The sequence below is a fragment of the Nothobranchius furzeri genome, chromosome 10, assembly GCF_043380555.1.
Source record: "Nothobranchius furzeri strain GRZ-AD chromosome 10, NfurGRZ-RIMD1, whole genome shotgun sequence".
In the NCBI taxonomy this organism is placed as follows: Eukaryota; Metazoa; Chordata; class Actinopteri; order Cyprinodontiformes; family Nothobranchiidae; genus Nothobranchius; species Nothobranchius furzeri.
The window spans coordinates 32,141,629-32,164,670 of record NC_091750.1 but is presented as its reverse complement, the minus strand read 5'-3'; the positions used below and the strand labels follow the sequence as shown (position 1 = coordinate 32,164,670).

The 23,042-nt window shown below is 43.0% G+C and overlaps 1 protein-coding gene across 3 annotated transcripts in view; it reads right to left on the bottom strand.

The window, feature by feature from the left end:
• Positions 1-23,042, bottom strand: part of LOC107390562 (nucleolar protein 4-like) — a 70,520-nt gene that overhangs the window by 17,925 nt on the left and 29,553 nt on the right. For all 3 annotated transcript variants that reach the window (XM_054745615.2, XM_070555513.1, XM_054745614.2), the window contains exons 5-7: positions 20,394-20,582; positions 14,878-14,991; positions 7,334-7,565 (exon numbers count right to left, since the gene is read on the bottom strand). In XM_054745615.2, coding sequence (XP_054601590.1) covers positions 7,334-7,565; positions 14,878-14,991; positions 20,394-20,582 — 535 coding nt within the window. The remainder of the gene's footprint in view (positions 1-7,333; positions 7,566-14,877; positions 14,992-20,393; positions 20,583-23,042) is intronic.

Sequence of the window (23,042 nt, the reverse complement as noted above, 5' to 3'; positions counted from 1 at the left end):
GGTAGAATACTGTGGAGTTCGTTTACCAGGCAAGTTATTTGGCCAAAGTTTTGTTGATAAGCCTGATTCTGATGAACCAAATCCTGTAATAACATCCAACATTGCTCATTGAGCAGTGAGAGCCGAGCGTAACTGTGCTGCAGAGTCAGAAAGGTCAGCTGATTCCGTCATGATTCAGAAAAAGTGACTCTTAAGCAGATACAGCACACTCGGTTGTGTGAGCTGCACGATGGTTTCTTTCTTCTTGGCACTCGCCGAGTACAGACGCTTCTCTTTTCGCTCCCTTATCTTTTTTTTACCAAGGCTCTTTGTCCTGTGCCCACAGAGCACTTCTCTGCATTTCTGCATTAAACTTGGCTTGTGTCATCACATGACTGCACCAAACACATTGATGTGGTTGTTGGTTCAAACCCCTGTAGCTCCAACCCCTTTTGGCTCTCTGGCTCTAGATAACATACACAACGTCTGATTGATGCCAAAATGCGAAAACCATCTTTGTCAACCAAAGCTGACCTCAATGGGATTTTTCTGTAGTTGGCCACAGCGCCCCGTAGATAACTTTAACCTTCGATGACTTCAAAAGACGTGGTCAGAATAGCATTAAACTTGGTATGTCATCACACCACCAGTGTGGTAAAGATAGAGCATCCCCATGTGGTTAGATGTGTAATTTAATAGTGGGCTCAGAGAAGATGCTGAGTCAGGGTGAGGTGCAGATGAGGAGACCGTTCGCGGTTTCCGATGTCGAGGTGGTCGATGTTTATGTTCAGCAGAGGTGCCCGGGTACACTAGACTGCCGGCGAGGCTTGAGCGGCGTGGAGCTGCGAGGGCCAAACGACGCTGCTTGCAGCTTTAATTAGAGCTTTTGTTTTTTATCGTTTCCTTTTACCTCCTCAGTGCTATTTTTTATTTGCATAAGGACTAATTATTTCTCAGTTCCATATTGTAACGGAACGGAATGACTCTTGTTTTCCCCTTCTTTGCTCAGGACTAGTCTGCATGAGAGATAGTCTCAAGGTCTCATGCATTCCATCTAACCTGCTTATTTTCAGCTCAACAGAAGAATGAAGAATGAACTCTTTTCTTTTAATTACTCAAATAACTCTTTTGTTAATAAAGCTAATCTATCAAAGTGTTAGTCAATATAATAAGATGTGACCGACCTGTGAAATCAAAATATTAATTACTTTATTATGATCCTATAGAATATAATAAGTAATGTGACTTAAAGTGTTCCAACAGGACTCATTTCATGTGGTGTTAAAAAGACATGACACATTCCTTTCACTGATCCAATCAGAATCTTACAGATCGGACGGAGGCGTGGTTCTGATGGTGTTTGGTAATTTTTATTCAACAATAAACTATAACATCCTAAGTATAAAACTATGCCACGTCAGCTCTAACTCCAGTTCAAAGCGTTCCAGAGAAAGTGACGGAGTGGCCAATCCTGACCTAAACTCTTTAACCGAAAGAACCAACGACAAGCTGAAAAATCCAGTCGCTATACCAACCAGCGGCAATAGCTCCTTTCAGAACAAAAGCTCCACCTTCCGGACCCAGGCTTGGGTTTGACCAGATGCCAATAAACGTGTTGTGTGCCGGAAGTAACTCAAGACGGGTTTGATCGGAACCGCGGCTGTTCCTACCGGCTCGGTTCCAGAGGGTTCACTGGACCTCGATTTTCCTGATCTACAGAGGACTTCCACCGAAGGCAAGGTAGACCGACATGATGGTGTCTCATGTTTTTTTAAGCTATCCAAAGCTTAATGAAAAACAACATCTTCAGTTCCCGTCAGAACAATCGCTTCTTCGGATTTGCTGGTTCTGATTTACATCACACGTCATCCATTCACCATCTCATCCATTTTTAGTTACACTATACATTTAGTTTTGAAGTCAGTCTAGTTTAATTTGTTAGTAATAAAATTCTTAACGTTTAAACTCGACTCTTCCTATTCTGTTGTCTCTGAGTGAATACGTAATGGTTATCTAATCCCTGCAATAAAAAGATCCAATCTTCTGGTTTAAATAACCCTGCGATCCGTAAGGTGGATATGATATTTCCTATGGAATCACACGCCGTATGGCTCATTAATTAAATGTAATTCTACATCATTACAATATTTACCACATTATATTTTCTGTCTTTTCTCTTCTGCTCAAACAAAAGATTTTTCAGGTGTCTTTTCTCTCTTTTACCCCATTATTTCTATTTCAGGTATTTATTCTTGGTTTGTCTACAACCTCAACTCTCAACTTTTTCATGCCCTTATACACTTTGCTGACTTGGGACAAAGAACACCTTTAGTCCTAAAAGTTTGTTGGAATGTTTTGAAATTTAATATTTAGGGCCGAGCAGCAAAAGCGCTGCGAATGCCTCTTGTTTATCCTCCGTTTATTATTTATTATTTCGTGCCCGCTTTGAATGGCTTTTTGGGGACCTTATCACACCCCAAAACTCACAATATTTTGCAGACTTATCGGGCCCGGTGAAAAATTTGATATTTTAAAGATTCCAAAAAAATTGCAAAGAAAATGGCGGAATAGCTCCACCACAATGTGAAAAATACCCCCCTCCATAAAGCTTAATTTATCGTACAGTTATGAAATTTTGTACACTTGTAGTACTCAACAGTCTACACAGAAAAGCCTCTTGCAACCATGGTCAACATCAAACAGGAAGTTGGCCAATTTGGTTTGAAGTGGCGATTTTGACCCCGTTATGGCCGTTTCTAGGGTCCGCTTCTGATTTATTTACTCGATCATTTTTCACACGATCGTCTCGAATTTTGTGGGAAATTGCTCAGAAGGGATGGGCGATCAAATAGAAAAAATAAAACTGACTTTTCATATATGCTGAAGGGGTGTGGCCAGGCTTCGAAGTTCGACTACTCGCCCAAAAAATATAAAAGGCTATAACTTCAAACTCGAATAAAGTAGGGTTACAAAAATTTCTGTGGTCATTCGTCATCCAACCACGAACTAAACTGAATGGTCGTATGATGACATCACACAAGCCCCAACCCCTCAGGACCAAAAAGTTCATGTTTTACTGTGATACATCCCAAATCGCCCCATTTCACTTAATCATCACAAATTTGTAGCTGGTACCTCAAGACAAGTGGGGGTTGCATGGCATCACTTTATGGGAGTGTTCAAAAGAGGGCGGGGCTGTGGCGGCGCAGCAAAGTCAGGCGTATCGCCGTGGCCATACGTATGCCTATTTCGTCATTTCTAAAGATATCACCATGAAACTGATCCTAGTCCGGCCCCCCAAAAACTGTGATGTGAAAATCCGGTGCTTTGACTGAGGATTACAAAATTTGGTACACTAATGTAGTGTCTCAGGACTGACACAAAAGTCTCTTGGAGCCAAGCGCAAAGTCGTACAGGAGGTCGGCCATTTTGGTCCAAGTACTCGATTTTGTGGTTTTCGCACACATTGTTTGGAGAATTATGCCCCATCGTCCTTTTCACCAATCACCTTCAAACTTCTGCTGTATACTCTTAAGATAAAGGGGAAAATTTTCAATCGTCAGATTTTAAATAAGTATTACGGTTTGGGCGTGGCTCAGCCTCAAACTTTGACCTGTTGCCATGCCACTCTTTATTTTCACAGCTCCCTATTGGACTCCTTTCACCTAATCACCAGCAATCTCTGGCAAATAGCAGTAGACAAGTTGGGGTCACTTGGTGTCCAGTGCTGGCAGGTTTCTAAAAAAGACGGGGCTTTGGGGGCATGGCAAATTTCGCCATCACGCCATGGAAATACGTTTGCCTCTCAATTCCTCAGTTATCATGATATCACCACAAAATTTCTGGTGAGTGATCCTAGTCTGACCCCCAATAGAAATGAATGTCATAGGTTGGTGGGCGTGGCCTTTTTTTTAAAAAAAAAAAGCGCCCCCTAGAACTATTAAAACTGTCAGCCCCACACGATGCTTTGTCTGACGATTTGGAAAATTGGTTTACTAATGTGGTGTCTCAGGACCTACAAAAAAGTCTCTTGGAGCCAAGCGTAACGTTGCACAGGAAGTCGGCCATTTTGGTCGAAGTATTCGATTTAGAGGTTTTCACACACGTCGTTTGGAGAGTGATGTCCCATCGCACTTTTTACCGATCACCTTCAAACTTCTGCTATATACTCTTAAGACATGGGGGGGACTCAACTGTCAGATTTTGAATAAGTTGAAAGGTGTGGGCGTGGCTAAGCCTCAGACATTGACCTTACATTAGTTGACGTAATAACTCCCAAGTGCATGATCAGATCTATATCAAACTTTGTCTGTGTGATCACTGACCACATTTCAAGACAACGACAATGTGGACTGCTGACATCACCTAAGCCCTGCCCCCTGACAACAGGAAGTCTATTGTTTTATGCTGAAATGCCCATATTTGTCCCCTCCAATTTAGTCAACATGACACTAAGGTCATGCACTGACTTCATGATGCTGTAATGACCATTCAGTTCTGATAGCTTTCCATAAAGGGAGGGGCTTTGATGCCATGGCGAATTCTGGCGTGACACCGTGACCTTACGTTTGACTGTAACTTCCACAAACAGCCTCCGATCTGCACGACACTGAATATGGCAATCAACAATCATACCCTTTAGCCAAAAAGGCACAAACGGTTGGTGAACGTTATGTAATGTAACCACAGCGTACCCTACATACCTTTAAAACTGTAATAACTCGTACAGACGAGGTCGCAACTGCACCAAACTTGCTACATGCACAAAGGCACCCAACACAATCCTGTGGTCACTGGTTGATATTGCTTTAGCTCCGCCCCCTGACAGATATTAGGCCCTGAGTAACACATGCATGATGCAATTCACACCAAACTACATGCAAATGATTGTTGTCAATCTACAAACTGCTCCATGGAATATTTTCCTAAATTTGGGACAGCGCCCCCTAGATACAATAAAACCTTTGTAACTTCTATAAAAACGCTCCAAACTATATCAAACATGGTGGGAGTCATCACACAAATGCAGTCTACACAAATATGTGCTCACTCGTTCAAATCAGGTTAAATCCGCCCACTTACAGCCTTTTGGCTCTAGATGACCCATGCAACATTTGATTGATGCCAAATTAACAGAAAACCATCTTTGATGACCAAAGATGACCTCTATGGGATTTAGTTGGTCACAGCGGCTCCTAGATAGGTTCAAACTTTATTAACTTCTAAAGACAAGGTTAGAATGGCATTATACTTGGCTTGTGTCATCACGTGGTTAAGCCAAACACATCGATGTGGTTGTTGGTTCAAATCCCTTTAGCTCCGCCCCATTTCAGCTCTCTGGCTCTAGAAAGCACACGCAACGTCTGATCGATGCAAAACTACCACAAAGCCATCTTTGACTCCCTAAGAGGACCTCAATAGGATTTTTATGTAATTGGTCACATCGCCCCTAGATAGGATTAAAAGTTAATTACTTCCAAATACAAGTTCAGAATGGAATTAAACTTGGCTTGTGTCATCACGTGACTGCACCAAACACATTGATGTGGTTGTTGGTTCAAACCCCTTTAGCTCCACCCACTTTTGGCTCTCTGGCTCAAGATAACACACACAATGTCTGATTGATGCCAAAATAGCAGAAAGCCATCTTTGCCAACCAAAGCTGACCTGAATGGGATTTTTCTGTAGTTGGTCACAGTGCCCCCTAGATAACTTTAACCTTCAATAACTTCAAAAATCGTGGCCAGAATATCATTAAACTTGGTCTGTGTCATCACACCACCAGTGTGGTAAAGATAGAGTACAGATTCAGTTTGATGCTGTTTTTTGAATAATCAACTCTCTATAGCAGACCACAATTTTTTTACACCCAGAATTCACAGTTTCTTTCATACACAAAGGTTCTGACATTCATCTACTTTACATTCCATCACCACACATACACTCCATCACACATCATTTTTCAAAGCTTGTCATGTACTATAATTAGTTTAGAAAATAAAGTTTATTTTTAACTATATACTTGACTCTGGCTGAATTAATACGAAGTGTGTTTATGGTCCCTGAATAAGCAAAGAATCCTGAATTCTTCTGATTAAACATTCAAAGATCAATCAGGTTGATATTTCATATTTACATGGAATCATCACATCTTATCGGTCATAATTAAATATGCAGTCGTTACGCTATAAAGTCTAACACTACAGTGTAAACCCAAAAATTCTTAGTTAATGAGGAATAGCTAGTTTCAGAACAAAAAGTAATTCCTTGACTAAAAGTTGTACATTTCATAACGTAGTTTGTATTAACACATTGAACACCATGTGTGTTCATTTAGTAAATTGGTTATACAGTAGTTTATGCTTTCCACACCTATGTGAAGCAGCTTGTTGTTTGTATTCCTGACTTGCCGAGGATCTCAGAAATTTTACAATATTTATCTAAAAAAAGTTATGAATAAGCTGAAGAGTCAGTAAAGGCAAGTATTGTTCTTGGACTTGTGCTGGCTAAAACCAAAGTTTTTTCTAAAAGGTAAGTAAAACAGTTTTTGTCTAATTTTCTTGTTCTTTCTAAGTTTCAGTGCATATCAAAAGTAAGCATTTTTCTCAAGTGGACTGAAAATACGAGACATTTTTTACAAATTGAGTAAACTTGAAATAATTTGCAATGCACTTAAATTTTTAAGTGTTTCAAAAAGTCTAAAAAAATTCACATTAGGAACAAAATGTAAGTAATAAAAAAGTTCTAATTGTGTGTGATTAACTTAAAACATCGTTTACTGAACTGAAAAGATCAACTAAGCTACATTCAAGTCTTTAACTCATATTACGTAAAAACACTATGTGAATTGGTTGCCTCAATTCAAGTAATTTCAATTTATCTGTGCTTTGAGGATTCTTAAAATGGTTATTTCAGTTAAGTCAAAAATTTCAGTTAAGCTCACTTAAGTTTTCATTGCACATTACTTAATTTTTTAAGGCAAACGGTTTGCTAGATTTTTTTTTGTAATCTCAATTAATCTGGCATTAGAGTGTATTGATTTAGAAAGGTAAAATATGTAGTGGGATAAATCTACCTACATTTTCCTTTTCAAGCTCTTAGTTTTGTTTTCTTGTTTTTTATTTCACTATTTTCCTGCGCCGTCATTCTCCCATCTTCCTGCACCTCCTCTCAATCCTCCAGAAAAAAACTGCTGCCTGGCTTTTTTACTTTACAACGCCATGAGTTACTTTTGAATTATGCAGATCAAAGTGACCTACCAACCGCAAAGACAGCGGAGCATGCACTGTGCGGCTATGCCATTGATGTGAATTCACTGGAAAAACAACATGTCAGTGACCTTTCATATTCTTACCATTAGCCTGCGTAGTAGAACTGGCTGTCAGGGAAACAGGATGCTGAATGGCAGCCCCTAAGCCCAGGTATCCACGGTAACCATAGCCAAGACCAGCTCCACTAATGTAGAGTTGTGTATCCTGAGAAGAGAAGGCTGATGCTGCCAGGGAGTAGGCGGATTGAGCGAGGGACACCGGCTCCCTTGGGGTACCCTCACCACTGGAGGTCTTTTCCAGAGAAATTTGCTCATCCTGGCAGAGGGACAAGCAAACAAACACATGTAATACAGCAGGTAGAAAGGATAACTGATACACATATAAGAGAGACAAAGGTCAAAGGACAAGATGTATCACACCATCATGGAGAACAACCATACACCACGTGTCAAGTTCAATATGTGATGTATAGAAAAATCCAACCCCACCCACCCTGTCACACTGGATCAAACATAAAGACACAAACCAGGTTCCAATATGATGCCAAATCAGAATATAAACATGAATGTACGTATATAAGAAATAAAAGAGACAGTCACACAAAATCCACAACAGGTATACTTTCAAAATAAGATATAAATGACAACCATACAACTTTTAAATCATTGACTGTTCCCCTCAAACAATTACTTATTCTCTCTAGATCACATGTGTCAGAGTCAAGGCCCGCGGGCCAGATGCGGCCTGCGGAGCATTTTTATGTGGCCCGCGAGAAAAATATCAAAAATATATTAAAACTGGCCCGCTGGCCGATTTTACCGCAAAGACTTCAACTAGTGTGGTAAATATAGAGCATCCCCTAGTGGTGAGATGCGTAATTTAATGGCAGGCTCAGAGGATATGCTGACTCAGGCTGAGGTGCGGATGAGGTGACTGTTCGCAGTGTCCGGGATCGCAGGGGTCAACGTTTCTGTGCAGTGGACGTGCTCAGGTGCCCCGGGTTGCCACACCAGGCTGGAGTGGCGCAGAGCTGTGAGGGCCAAATGACGCTGCTTGCAGCTTTAATTTCGTTTGTTTCTGCACCTTTTTGGTAGCCTAGTGAACTAGACCAAATTCTTGCTTTGCAAAGAATGGTCTAGGCATGCTCCATTGGAACCTCAGCAGCTCCTACCAGGACTCTGGCTGGCCAATCACAGCTCTCTAGAGGGGTTTAAAACACAAAGAGCTGTGATTGGTCCATAATGGTGGGCCAGTCATAGTGCTCCATCTGCTTAGTGAACAAATCACAGAGCTTTATCCGCTTTGTGGGCCAATCAGGGCACTCTATATGCCTGGTGGGTGGGATGATGCAACAGAGTGAAACAAGAGGATGTCACATTCATTGTCCAGTAGACAACGGTAGAACCCGCCCCACAGCCGAGAGCCGTCAACGGAGCATGGCCAGACTAAATAATACATTTATTTAGTCTGGCTTGCCAGGCTACCTTTTTGGTACACGTAGTTTACTACATCCATATCTTTCAGTTGACCTCCATTCACATATTCTCCATACATAGCACATATAGAGCACATATAGTCCTAGTTGTTTATTTTGTTTATTAGTTCTTTTCCATGAGACGCCATCTGTGAGGTTCTATGGCAAAAATGCCCTGTGTGTGTTTTTGATGCTTTACTGAGTTTCAACAGATGTTCTTGTTGCCTAGGAATGACATCTCTGACCATGTGCAGGCCTCTGCTTCCCTCCTGTTCTGGAGTTCTGGTTTGCTCTGGAGTTCTGGACTGTTCTCTGGGTGTTCCAGTCTTCTGGCTTCACTGTGGATCTCTGTGGTTCGCTATGGTCTGGTCTGCTTCTCCTCGTGGCTCTGGCTTACTTCTCATCGTGGTCCCTGTCTGCGGATTTTGCTAAGTGGGATTACAATTTGATGACAGGGATATATATTGACTGCTCTAGTGTGAGGGTTTGGTTTTTCTCACTCCTGCTGATTTTGGCGCCTCAGAACTAACTCTTTCTTCCTCTGCTGAGTCCTCAAGGCCTCTAAGGTTGTCCAGCGCCTCATGGTCTTCTGTCTGTGACCCTGTGCCTTGAGACAATATTCTTAACCCTTTAAGACTGCCATAGAACAATTCCATTTTTAGTTATTTTTTATAACACAGAAAATGTTTTTTTTACCTTGCTGACAGTTTCGTTTGCCGACTGCAAAACTTATGACCATATGATGAATTTATCGTAGCAACAGAACTAGCATGTCAACAGATCACAGATGAGGGAAAGAAAGCAGAACTCAGAAATAACGTAGTTGGGATATTAAAGAACAGCCAAATTCAACACAGCAATATTACAAAAGAACAATCAGCCATGACAGCTTTATCCAAACATGAACAGATAATTATTCTACCGGCAGACAAAGGAAGAACCACATTGGTAATGGACAAAGAAAAATGTAAACAACAGACGAAACAGATGCTAGAAGACAAAAATACATACAAAATACTTAACAAAGACCCAACAGAAAACATTAAGAAAAACATGAAAAAATTACTGAAGCCACTACAAGAAAAAGGCAAAATAACAGAAAAAATGTACAAACACTGGATTCCTACAGCAAACACAACACCACTTAGACCAGTAGTTGACAGCATAGGTACACCAACATACAACATGGCAAAAGATATCAGCAGAATCATCAGCCCGTTATTAGGAAATACAGACCAACACTGCAAAAATAGTATAGAATTGGCAAAAGAACTAAAGGAAATTACAATAGAAGACAACGACATACTCATCTCACATGACGTCACATCTCTGTTCACAACAACACCAACCCAAAAAACCATAGACATAGTAGTTAACAGAATCAGACAAGACAAAACTTTACACAAAAGGACAAACCTCACAGCAGACGACATAGCACAACTGATAGGACTGGTAGCTAACTCCACTTACTTCACATACGACAACACAATATACAAACAACTGGAAGGCTTCGCCATGGGTAACCCGTTATCAGCCACCCTGTGCCAGTTTTTCATGGAAGACCTGGAACAAAAAGCCATAGCCACCGCCCCCCCAAACTGCAAAATAAAACTATGGAAACGCTACGTAGACGACATACTGGAAATCATACCAACACGACAAACAGGAACACTAACACAACACTTAAACAATATTGACGACACAGGCAACATAAAATTCACTTATGAGTTAGAAACAGAAGGCAGCATAGCATTTATGGACATGAAAATCACCAGGCAGACCGACGGGACCCTAAACATAAACACATACAGGAAACCAACACACACAGACCAATATCTATTATGGACATCAGAACACCCCACCATACACAACATGTCAGTAATCAGAACATTATATTCAATTCAATTCAAGTTTATTTATAAAGCGCCAAATCACGACAAGAGTCGTCTCAAGGCACTTCACATAGTAAACATTCCAATTCACAGTTCATTAAGCCAATCAGAAATAATGTTTCCTATATAAGGAACCCAGCAAATTGCATCAAGTCACTGACGACTATACAGCAATCCTCATACTAAGCAAGCATGCAGCGACAGTGGAGAGGAAGACTCCCTTTTAACAGGAAGAAACCTCCAGAGAATCCTGGCTCAGTATAAGCAGCCATCCTCCACGACCCACTGGGGATGGAGAAGACAGAGCACACACACACACACACACACACACACACACACACACCGAGCAAACATGGTAACGGAAGAGAGAGACCGTAAACAAGAGGACAAACACATACAACACGCTTTAAAGACCTGCAGATACCCGACATGGGCAATAAACAAAGGAAAACAACAAACAACAACAGAAAGAAAAGAACAACCAAAGCAAAGAACCAGAAACCCAGAAAGACAAGAACCAGAACCAGTGATAACTCTACCATACATCAGAGGCATAACAGAAAAAATAAGAGCAACAATGAAAAAACACAACATAAACACACCAACAAAGCCATACACAACAGTTAGAAACAGACTAGTGCACCCAAAAGACAAAATATCAGCTGGACTTAAATGTGGAGTCGTTTACGAAATCCCATGCAAACTCTGCAATAAAACATACATAGGAGAACCCGGACGCCAACTCAACACACGAACAATAGAACATAGAAAGGAGTGCGAGAAAGAAACAAGTAGAAAACACACAAGAGCAGCAAAACAAGAAGCAGAAAGCACAATAAAGAAGTCAGCCGTAACAGATCACTGCACAAGAGAAAACCATGTAATGGACTGGGACAGCACACGGATCATAACCACCGAACAACATAAATACAAAAGATGGATAAAAGAAGCTATCGAGATAAGGAGACGTGGATGTGGGACCATGAACAGAGACGACGGAGTTTACACGCTGGATCATGCGTGGGACTGCATCGTCGGAGAGGGGAGAGCGGGCAGTAGAGGGCGACAACGTCCTCTGCTGCCCGCGGATAAACGGAGAAGGAAGTGACGCGCTACCATCAGCGTCAGCTCTGAGGAAGTTTTGCAGTCGGCAAACGAAACGTCAGCAAAGTAAAGAAAAACTTTTCTGTGTTAGAAAAAAGAACTAAAAATGGAATTAGAAACTGGACACAGTAAGAACGTACCGAAGATGCCCTAGAGCAAGTTCGCCACAACTTATATTTAAATTTTAATAATGTAAATGTAAAATTTTGATAGCAACTAAATATTTTACTAAAAAAAATGCTATTATCCATAAAGAAATAGAAAATCGTTTTTTTGTTTCTACACATAGTTTTCATTATACAGAAATGCCACAGCTTTATCCCTTTAAATTATCAGTGAAGAGAAGTTGCACACAAGCCTTTCAACCAGCAAATGTATTTGAAGTGCTTCTATAAAGTAGTTTCTGAGACACACGCATTTATATAAACTTTAACATAAAAGAAAACATAAATAATAATAATCTGCAGGAGTTTAACATAATAATATCGAATATTTGTAGCTAATATTTCAGTAGTATATAGTTTTCCTTTTCTTTCACTAATAATAACAATAATAAAGAATATTGCATGAATTTATACGTGAGGAAACTGAAACTGAAAATTAAACATCACCCGGCGCTGTAATGGCGTCAACCGCTTCGAGGAGGGAAGATGTACCGTTTGGCGGGTCCGAGATTCATCAAAACGTTCGTATTGGGGTGTGTGTGTGTGTGTGTGTGTGTGTGTGTGTGTGTGTGTGTGTGTGTGTGTGTGTGTGTGTGTGTGTGTGTGTGTGTGTGTGTGTGTGTGTGTTGGGAGTTTGTAGTGGGGTGTGAGTGTGTAGGATACGTTTGTCTAAACGTATTATTGAGAAAAAGCACAAGAAAAAGCCGAAAGACTGGGACTACAAAGAACTACAATTCGCGGGAAAATGACGTCAAAGCAGGTGATTGGGTGAGTGATAATCATGTGACAGTTCACGTTGACATTGTGATGACGTTTATTCTAGCGCGTGAAGCCCTGTGAGCTGCCGATCAGAACGACAGCGTCTGTGTCTGAATGAAAACGCTTTTCTAATTTGCGCATTTTGGTTGTTTTTTGCAAACTCATTAGCGGAAATACGCAGCTCTGGGCCCTGTTCAGTGTGTGAGATTTAGGTGCAACTCCTCCGGTTTAATATGCAAAAAAATGTTTGTTCTATCTGGCTCAGTTTCAGTTCTACAAGCAATTGAACACCGATATGCTAATGGGAGCGCCGGCTGTACAAGCCAAGCATCACAAGATCTCTCAGACCCTTAACAAGGTTTTGCTGCAAACATCGAGCTCTTTAGTACATGCTTTGGTTACTTCTCGGTTAGACTGCTGTAACTCCCTCTACTCCGGAGTTAGCAAGGCTGCTCTGGCTCGGCTCCAGGTTGTACAAAACACTGCTGCCAGATTCCTGACTGGCACAAGAAAGCACGAACAAATCACGGCAATTCTGACCCACCGGCACTGGCTTCCAGTATCTTTCTGTGTCTGTTTAAAGATACTTGTCTTTGTTTTTAAATCTCTGCAGGGTCGTGCCCTTACCTATCTCTCTGATCTACTTGTCCACGAGCACTTAAGGTTGGTTTATGCTTGACGCATCCGCGAGGTCCGCACGGCTCCGCGCGGAAACGTTGCGTCATTTTGCGTCATTTTAACAGCCACGCCCCTCCACCGCGCCTCCGCACAGCCCAGAATTTCCACAACGCGCACCTCGGAAAATTTCAAAACCACGACGGACGCGGAAAAACATGGCGGACCGGCAAGAACTAGTATGGCAGAGGTTGGTAAATACAGACATGTGTATGATTCAGCTCTCAGAGATCACCGTGATCAACATGTTGTTAATAATTCTTGGAGAGAAATAGCTCGCACTGTCGGAAAAGACGAGGACGCTGTTAAAAATGCTGAAACGCCATGTTGTAAACAGTAATTTCTACTTCTACTATGGTGTAGTGTTGGATGCATGCTGTAGAGCTCCATGCTGCCCCCTACAGTTTGGGAGAATATTGGCTCACCGCAGAGACGAGCCGCATGAACCATAAACGCTGCGAGTTGTGAAGCGCGTTCCATCCGCGAGCCGCATCACCGCGCGGAAAGTGAATGCGTCAAGCATAAACCAAGCTTTAGGTCTTCACAGCAAGACCTGCTAGTCGTCCCACATGTGAGATGCTCTACTAGAGGAGGTAGAGCTTCTTCTGTTGTGGCCCCTAAGCTGTGGAAAGATCTTCCACCTGTGGTCAGAAAATCTCCTTCAATGTCGGTTTTTAAGAGCCAGTTGAAGACTCACTTTTATTCAGTGGAGTTCCCACAGCACGTGAGTTAGTTTAACTTTTTGATATTTCTAATTAATTTCATAAACGATTATTCAGTTCTATTTTCCATTTTACTTTTTATTTTAATCAACATCTTTGATTTGATATCTCGTGTTATTTATGACTATGTATGCTTTTATGGCTGGCCATCCCTTGGGTCCGTACTGTTTTTGATGTCTGTTCATGTGTTCAGCACTTTGCGCTCACCTGCGGCGGAAGGAAAGTGCTTCATAAATAAAGGCTGATGATGACCTTCCTGACACCATAATCTTTGGTCTACAACAACAAATACACGTCTGGTTTCACTCTAACAGTGGCATTTGGAGTAACATGAACTACATCATGTAATACATAGCTTGAAAGCTCGTTTTATGTACTTTTAGAAACTAAGCCCTTTAATTATAACTAAGTTCTTTGTGGCACACTACAGAAAAAAACCATTTGTCTTTATCCCGATTAGAGTGATTGTAATTACCGTAGACTGCACAGAATTTCGGCATTTTAACGCCCGGTTAGTAATAATTTAAAAAAAAAATGTTGTGCAGAACCTTCTGATTTATATCTTAAGACACCCTATTTATAAAAGGATTTCTTCTTTTTCTTCATTTCAATAACAGAAGACAAATGAACATACACATCACTTTTAAGGACACACACACACACACACACACACACGCACACACACACACACACACACACACACACACACGCACGCACGCACACACACACACACACGCACGCACGCACGCACGCACGCACGCACACACACACACACACACACACACACACATACACACACACACACACACACACACACACACACACACATTTATTTACATGATAGACGTCGAGGCGCATCCTCTTTGCAGCGTTGCGTGACTCACTCTCACAAGCAGCAGCCAGGATGTTCTCAGCCATGGCTGAGGTCAGGTGTGGGGGTGTAGGACGGGTCTGTAGACAACAGAATATTAACAGACACACATTACTGTGGAGCCCATAGCACTTTAAATCACTAGACAACATGTTTTCTCACACAATTGTAAAAATTCTCTTGTATGTTTTGTTCGTGAAGGTTTTGTATTTGCAGAATGTTCTTACTGATGATAGCATGGGACCTTTCTATGAAATGTGAAAGCATGTATGCCTAATACTGTCTGCTCCAAGCACGAGCAGCTGGGGCTTCCTACGGGGAGCCCGCGCAGGCCAACCCCGCCTCGAGCCCCGACTCTGGCTAGACCATTCATTCCCACAGCACCTATGTGGACGCCGATATGCCACTCAACAGGAAACCCACCTAGTGGGGCGCATGATGCTGACCACAGCAGGCCTTCACCTATTCCCTTTAAGGGACGCTCCCCTCGAGGGCCACAAGGCCCTGCGTGCCCCTCAGACAGTGAGGAGGAGCAGAGGAATACATGGAAGAGCTATTAAACCCAGAAGGAGAGCCCCTAACCAGAATCTGGGGACTAGATACAACCAGAACCATCCTCCTTTCACGGGGCCATTGTGTCGCGGGCTCAGGCTGCTCACAGATGGGGATGATGACCCAGAGGAGGCCAGAGGACTTCCTGACTAATAACCTCTGGGGTTCATTGCCTCTTGGGGGGCATATCAGAGGCCCATTTCCAAATATGATCCCAAAAACTACTCACACCGCATGGCCAGTGAACCACACTGCAAAGAAATGGCTTGTGAATGTGTCATATGCAATGTGGACAGAGGATGTGCACGGATTAAAGGGACATTTTACCCCAGAGAGGTTGATACTCCAGGGAGGATGTGTCCATACGACACATTGTTTGGAGAATGGTGGAGTAAAAATTTAATTGAGGAGGTGTTAAAGTGCAGACCGGAAGAAAAAGCTACTTCTGCTGCTTTCTGGACGGCTAATATACTGGTGTTGTTAACCCCAGCTATAGTCCCTGTGACATGGGAAGAAGGTATGAAAAAAGGAGTGAATAAGACACCTCCTCTCCTGAAAATGGAAAGGCATGGAGCCTTAGTGGCACTAACCCTGGTTAGATCACAGGGACCTCACCTGAGCGAGCTGACCTCAACTAAGGCTTATTCAGAGTACCGTTGCAACGGAATGACCTGGGGTAATTTGTTCTGTATTTGATCATTTTTAACAATGTTGGAGAAATCTGAAGGCGGTGAGTCATTCTGGCAGATCGTAATTAACACCTGTCTCATGCAGGTGTTCTGACATTGTAAACCTCACAAGGGCTGCAACAACGAATCGATAAATTCGATGAAAATCGATTACTAAAAGCGTTGGCAACGAATTGCGTCATCGATTCGTTGTGTTGCACAACTCTTCCAAAAGCCCCCTCCCCTCCCGCCCGCCGTTTAGCGCAGACCGAAGAGCCGGCAGGTGTTTGGAAGAGGAACATGGCAGAAGCAGCGAGACCCAAAAAAAGTAAAAACTTCTAAAGTTTGGGAGCATTTTCAGTTAAATCAGGCGAAGACATTCGTTACCTGCAACGTTTGTAGGTCAGACTTAGCATGGCACGGGAGTACTACGGTGATGATGCAGCATCTTAAACGCAAGCATGTCAGAACCATCAGCGAGGAAGGAGAGAGCTCGGTGTCCGGGTAAGTAAAACCTTTTCAAAAGTGATTCACCCAAGCCCCGGATTATTACACAGGCTACACATGCCCTAAGCTCGCTAAAAACAAGTCTATAAAATTGTAAGCGCAACGCTATTAGATGGGGGGGGGGCTCGCGCTGCTGCGAACCGGTTCCGCCGTCACATTCCCGCAGAAACTGGTTGATCACACCGGGGCCAGACTACTAGCATGTGGTTTTACAACCACAATGTCCTCAGAAGCGAAAACGCTTTTAAAAGGGAGGGAGGAGTCCTAACTGTTGCTGCAGGCGTGTTGTGTGAGAGTGCAGTTATATACTGGTTCATATATTTTTGGGTTCAGTTGCTTTCATGTGGCCTAATGTGAGTCTATTTGGGATCATTGGAATGATCAGCAGCATCTCTTGATGTGACTTTATGGCAGTTGCCCAGGGCATCATCACAAGGAGGATGGCATTCATTTACTTTTGTTTTATTTGGTATTTTTTCAGTCAGTTTTGGAAATAGTGATCAATTTTGATTAATTCACAGCCTATGTTTAATTACATTTAAAATAAATGTCAACAGATGAGATCAAACAAAACAGATGAGAATTGCCCTTAAGCTGTTTAACTTGGACCAAGCATTTTAGGTCACAGATAGATGTAGCTTAGGGTCTCTGTCTATACACCTTATAAGACAATTTAGGTGATGGCATGTTGTTTTTCTGCTATTGAACTGTTTTCTAATAATGTTGTGTTTAATAAAGTGAAGGAAGGAGAGAAATAACGTTTCCCTAGCAGTTTTTAAAAATGTCCCCATGTAATCCGATTAATCGTGTCGAGACCCCATCCGATTAATCAATTATCCAAATAATCATTTGTTGCAGCCCTAAACCTCACACACAGAACATTGTGGATGAACATTGTTCCCATCTGAGCATTTTAGCATTATTATATTAGCACACTGACTGATTCCTCCTTGAACCGTCACCTGATCGTGGTGGAGGAGTTTGAGTGCCCTAATGATCCTAGGGGCTATGTTGTCTGGGGCACTTTGTGCCCCTGGTAGGGTCTCCCATGACAAATTGGTCTTAGGTGAAGGGTGAGACAACAAATGGTTCATAGGATCTTTCATGGATGAACTATCAAAGAGTAGGAGTACCCGGCCCGGAGGGTTACCGGGGTCCCACCCTGGAGCCAGGCCTGGGGTTGGGACCCGTGAGCGAGCTCCTGGTAGCCGGGCTTTTGCCCATGGGGCCCGGCCGGGCCCAGCCCTAACCGGATACATGGGCTAATCCAACTGTGGACCCACCACCCGCAGGAGGAACATGAAGGGTCCGGTGCAGTGTGGATCGGGTGGCAGACCGAGGCGGGAGCCTTGGCGGTCCGATCCCCGGACAAGGAAACTGGTTTTTGGGACATGGAACGTCACCTCGCTGGCGGGGAAGGAGCAGGAGCTTGTGGCAGAGGTTGAGCGGTACCGGCTAGATGTAGTCGGACTCACCTCGACACATAGCATTGGCTCTGGAACCCAAGTCCTTGAGAGGGGTTGGACACTCTCATTTGCTGGAGTTGCTCCGGGTGAGAGGCGGAGGGCTGGGGTTGGCTTTTTGTTAGCCCCGAGACTCTCTGCCTGTGTGTTGGGGTTTACCCCGGGGGACGAGAGGGTAGCTTCCTTGCGCCTTCGGGTCGGGGAACGGGTCCTGACTGTTGTTTGTGCTTATGGGCCAAATATCAGTTCAGAGTACCCACCCTTTTTGGAGTCCCTGGGACGAGTGCTAGATAGTGCTCCATCAGGGGACTCCATTGTCCTGCTGGGGGACTTCAATGCTCACGTGGGCAATGACAGCTTGACCTGGAGGGGTGTGATTGGGAGGAACGGCCCGCCTGATCTGAACTCGAGTGGTTTTGTTATTGGACTTCTGTGCAAGCTGCAGTTTGGCCATAACGAACACCATGTTCGAACATAAGGATGCCCATCGGTACACTTGGTACCAGGGCAGCCTAGGTCACAGGTCGATGATAGACTTTGTAGTCGTATCATCTGACCTGCGGCCGTATGTTTTGGACACCCGAGTGAAGAGAGGAGCGGAGCTGTCAGCTGATCACCACCTGGTGGTGAGTTGGACCAGATGGCAGGGGAAGATGCCACGTAGACCTGGCAGACCCAAACGCATAATGGTTTTCACATTGCCACTTTTAATAAGTGCCACTGTTTCTGAACATATGAGACGAACAGGTTTTGTGCCACCAGTGGGAAGAACAAAGAGAAATGACTCTGTCCATTCTGGATTAAATGCTCTATTTTCGCTGTCCACTTTCCGTTATTTAGAGGCTGCCATTTCTGCTTTTTCTACTTCTCTCCGTCTCACCCGCCTGAATCTTTCCTTATCGTCGCTCTCCTGTTCTTTGCCTGAATGTCTCCTCCTTTCCACCGCTCTCCGTCCGAATCTCTCATTTTCTCTGTTTGAATTTCTGCTCTTCGCTGCTCTCCTTCTCTCCGTCTGAAATGTTTATTTTTGCTACGTATCGGCTGTATTTTCTGGCAGGAATGCAACGTGTTTATTGGCTTGTTGGTGTCACGTGGTCTGGCTAAACTCGCGTACAATTGGCCTGTGGGTGTTCATGGATGCTAGAATGCTGCCGTAAAGAATGCAATAGCTGCACGGACCAGAAGCGGTTATAAAATTAGGCAAACTTTATTTTGGCATTAGGCTCGGGTCCGCACCAGACAGCATTTCGGTCCGGATCCGGACCCAGGTCCGCCTCTTAGTGACCTCTGACCTAGGCCAATGCAATAATTCACTTGCCTAAGATGTTGTTGTAGGCACGTTTTGTTGTAGCGAGGGTGGGCGGAGCTTTACTGAAACAGACCATTACATTTCTAGGTACAATTTTCAGGCTGTTGCAAAAAACTCATATTTGAGATAAATGACATCTCAGTAGTGCCACTGGTAATATTTTGTCATATATTGTGTCTTCTTTTGCTCTCAAAGACTTAAGCCGAGGGCACACAGAAAACAGATGTGCTGCGCCACGGCATCGCCGCCGTTTTGGGGTCACACAGAAATCGTGTCGCTGAGCACTTCTTGGAAAGTCGCGCGACAGTCACAACAACACTCGAGACTTGAGAAAAGGATGTGGAAAGGGACTTTTTATTTATACGTGATCAGATTTGCAGTCGTGTTTTGTGAGACTCTAATTCATTAAAAATGGGTAAGTTTGCTATTTATTAGAATATTTTAAAAGCAAAAGTACTTTAAAGTTATCAATACTGTAATCAAGTAGCGTTTATAAACTCGTCCATGTTTTGGAGGTTGGGTTTGTGCCGTAAAGCCGTTCCTTGTCGTAATGTCTGTAGTAAAGTACTCCACAACGTTGTAAACAGCCACATCATGGCACTTTAAATAGAACTGGCACCTATCTTCAGCACCTCCGTGCGGACCGGCGCTTCTGGGGTGTGGCGCTGCGCTTCTTGTGTAGCCACTCTCAGTAACTGGCTTCCTTTTAAAATGAAGGCGCGGGCGTGACCTGGTGCAGCGCATCTGTCTTCTGTGTGCCCCAGGCTCAAAAATAGCATGATATGCAACCTTTCTAACCATCCAAACTATGTCACATTTATAATTCTTCTTTTTCTGTTCGAGGCTCAACCGTTGCCTGTTAAGAACACCTCTGATTGCTGCTTCAAACCAAACATGTATTATCCACATGTAACAAACATAAAACTGTGGATTGAGGCAAATGAACATACAGGCTAGAAAGTAGATGAATGGTGTTGCTGTACCTCCATGCCATTCTTTTTCATTCGTCGGCAGGATTTGAGGTAGGTGCGGATGCGCTTGCGGGCACGTTCCTGGAATTCTGGAAATTGTCGGCTGCAGGACTCAATGATGGCTTGGATCTTTTCCTTGGGCTGTTTGGAAATCGGTACCATCCGATCCAAGTTCTCATCCACAAACAGACGCACAAACATCTGCACAAAAAGAAAAAATATTTAATTTTTAGCTTCAAAACATAATGTTGTAGGAGTCGGTAAATATAGTGCTTTAGGAGCTTAATATGTTTCCTCTTCTTATGACCAATGAGCTGTGATACTCTATCTAAATATAGAATACCACCTGCTTGGTCTTTGGATGTTTAATCAGAAGATTCTAGGATTCTCTGTTTATTCAGGGATTGTACACACTTCGTCTTGATTCAGGAAAGAGTCAGGTTCATGAAAGTAAGAATTTATTTTCCAAACAATTAAAACATGACAAGTTAACTAATATCTACTGTGATGGATGGATCTAGGTGGATGAAATGTGATGTATGGTGCCTATGTGTGAATATGATTTTATCAGAACTTTTGTATAGAGAACAGCTGAGTTCTGGGTGTAAAAAGGAAAGAATTTGGTTTGCGTTAAGCTACGAGGTTGATTCTTATCAAAAAGGCATCAGACGCTATCTGCGTGTCTACTTCACCCTTTGGAAGACCCTCTTCGTGGATCCAAAGGTCAGAGAGGTCGGATGACCTCTGGCACCGAGGTTGTAGAATACCGTAGCAACGACCCTTCAGTCCAGAGATGTTTTCCGGGTCACAACAAATGGATGGAACCGTTTGCGTCTCGGAGGACTCTTTAAGGAGTCAGAACAATATCAGCTCTGTTCTGCAGGAACTGTTTGCTGTGCCAGCAGTAGGCAGCTTTTAGCAGGGGTGTGGCAGCTTGCCAGAAATGCTCAGGGTTAAAGAGGTGTCGCTCCGGACGGTCGCTCCGGACGGCCGCTCCGGAGCGCTCTCTAGAACTGAAGGTTGAATGATGGAAAGCTGGAATGCGACCACTGAGTTACCAGAGTGATTCTGTTTTAATATTCTCATATTATGGTTTACTTGGCCAATCGGAGCGTGCCATGTTCAGGGATATTACCAAGAAAACCTCAGAAAACACGCCTTCTTGAGATACCGGATGCTCTGACTGGGGTAAAGAAATATCGATGAGTCATGAGTTTAACTTAACTTTAATTTGTCCTCGTGTCTGAGTGCGGCTGACGATTGCCTTGTCATATCAAAGATTACAATACATTGAATGGATTGATTCCAGTATCCTTCTGGCTTGTAGGAAGACAGAGTGTAAAATCCACCTTAGGGGATAGAATGAGGTCCGCACATGACCAGTGGCATTTACGTCAAAATGTAGGTGAAAGTTGACCATTTCAGGACATTACAATGTTAATAAAAAATCGGAAGGCTGCAGCACTCAGGTGAACCAGGATTTATTAGGTGTCAGTGAAACAAAGGAAAACTAATGCACTTGCAGCATTAGAGAAGGCCATATAAGTTAGTGGTTATTTGTCCACAGCCTGCCTCAGCGATGTCCGAGATGAGCAGACATTCAAGTGTCCAGCAGGTTTCTTCTGCCAGGAATATTTTGGTCTTCCATACTAAAACAATTCCCTGTTTACCTGCTCTAGCTGCACCATCTGGATGAGCAGACACAACAACCTCTCTCCTGCTTCGTTGCCTGCAGACTCTCAAGGCCGCCTGCAGAAGGACGAGACTCTTTTCCCTTTAAATAAAACGATTCTTATTTTGTCTCATAAATTATTTCTTAACTTTACAAATTATTGACAATCGTATTATATTTTATCTTAACTCATTAACTGCCAATGAAAACAAAAGTCGTCATTTAAAACCAACCGTTCACTGCCAATGACGGCTAAAGTCGTCATTTGCATTTTTTTTACTGTGTGGGCGTCGAAACGAGCCTCCGCACCGTCAGAACAAACACCCCAGCTCTCAAGCCGATCTTCATCCGCGCATGTCACGTGATCAGGAAGCAGAAAAGACAGCAACAGCTGAAGAAAAATTAAATGCCAAATCCCCCGGCAAAGAGTGTCACTGAGACTTTAAAACAAAAATTATTCTTGTGCAAATATCGGTGTATTCACCTCGATAACGATAAATGGACGATAAGTACAGGTATGTGCAGAAACAAAAGTTGTCCACTAGATGGGGCTGTCACGTGTATTACATTGCCACATTTTTACGTGACTCAAGGTGGTACAGCTTCTTAAAGGGACATCTATAATACTAGTTATTAAAATGCAGCAGTTGCTGGATTGGTGCAGTTTCAAGTGGAGAGCATCAAATAAAACAATATTAAAATAAAGGCAAGATGTGTCATAACCCCCCCCCCCACACCACCACCACCACCACCACCACCACAGCTGGAAAAATTCCTAGGGGAAACACTGTTCCGGTTAGAATTGGCAAAGCTCCTCGGATGAGAAGTGAAACGCCTTCAAGAAACTAAAGAAGTCCAGTTGCCTTCAGGTAAATCACATCAGGAAGAACTTTCCTATTGGACTAGAGCTCCCAAGTGGGAGGAGTCAGAGTCCAAGCAATTAGGGCATCAAATGAACATCAATCACAGAACCTGTGAACATTCTATTT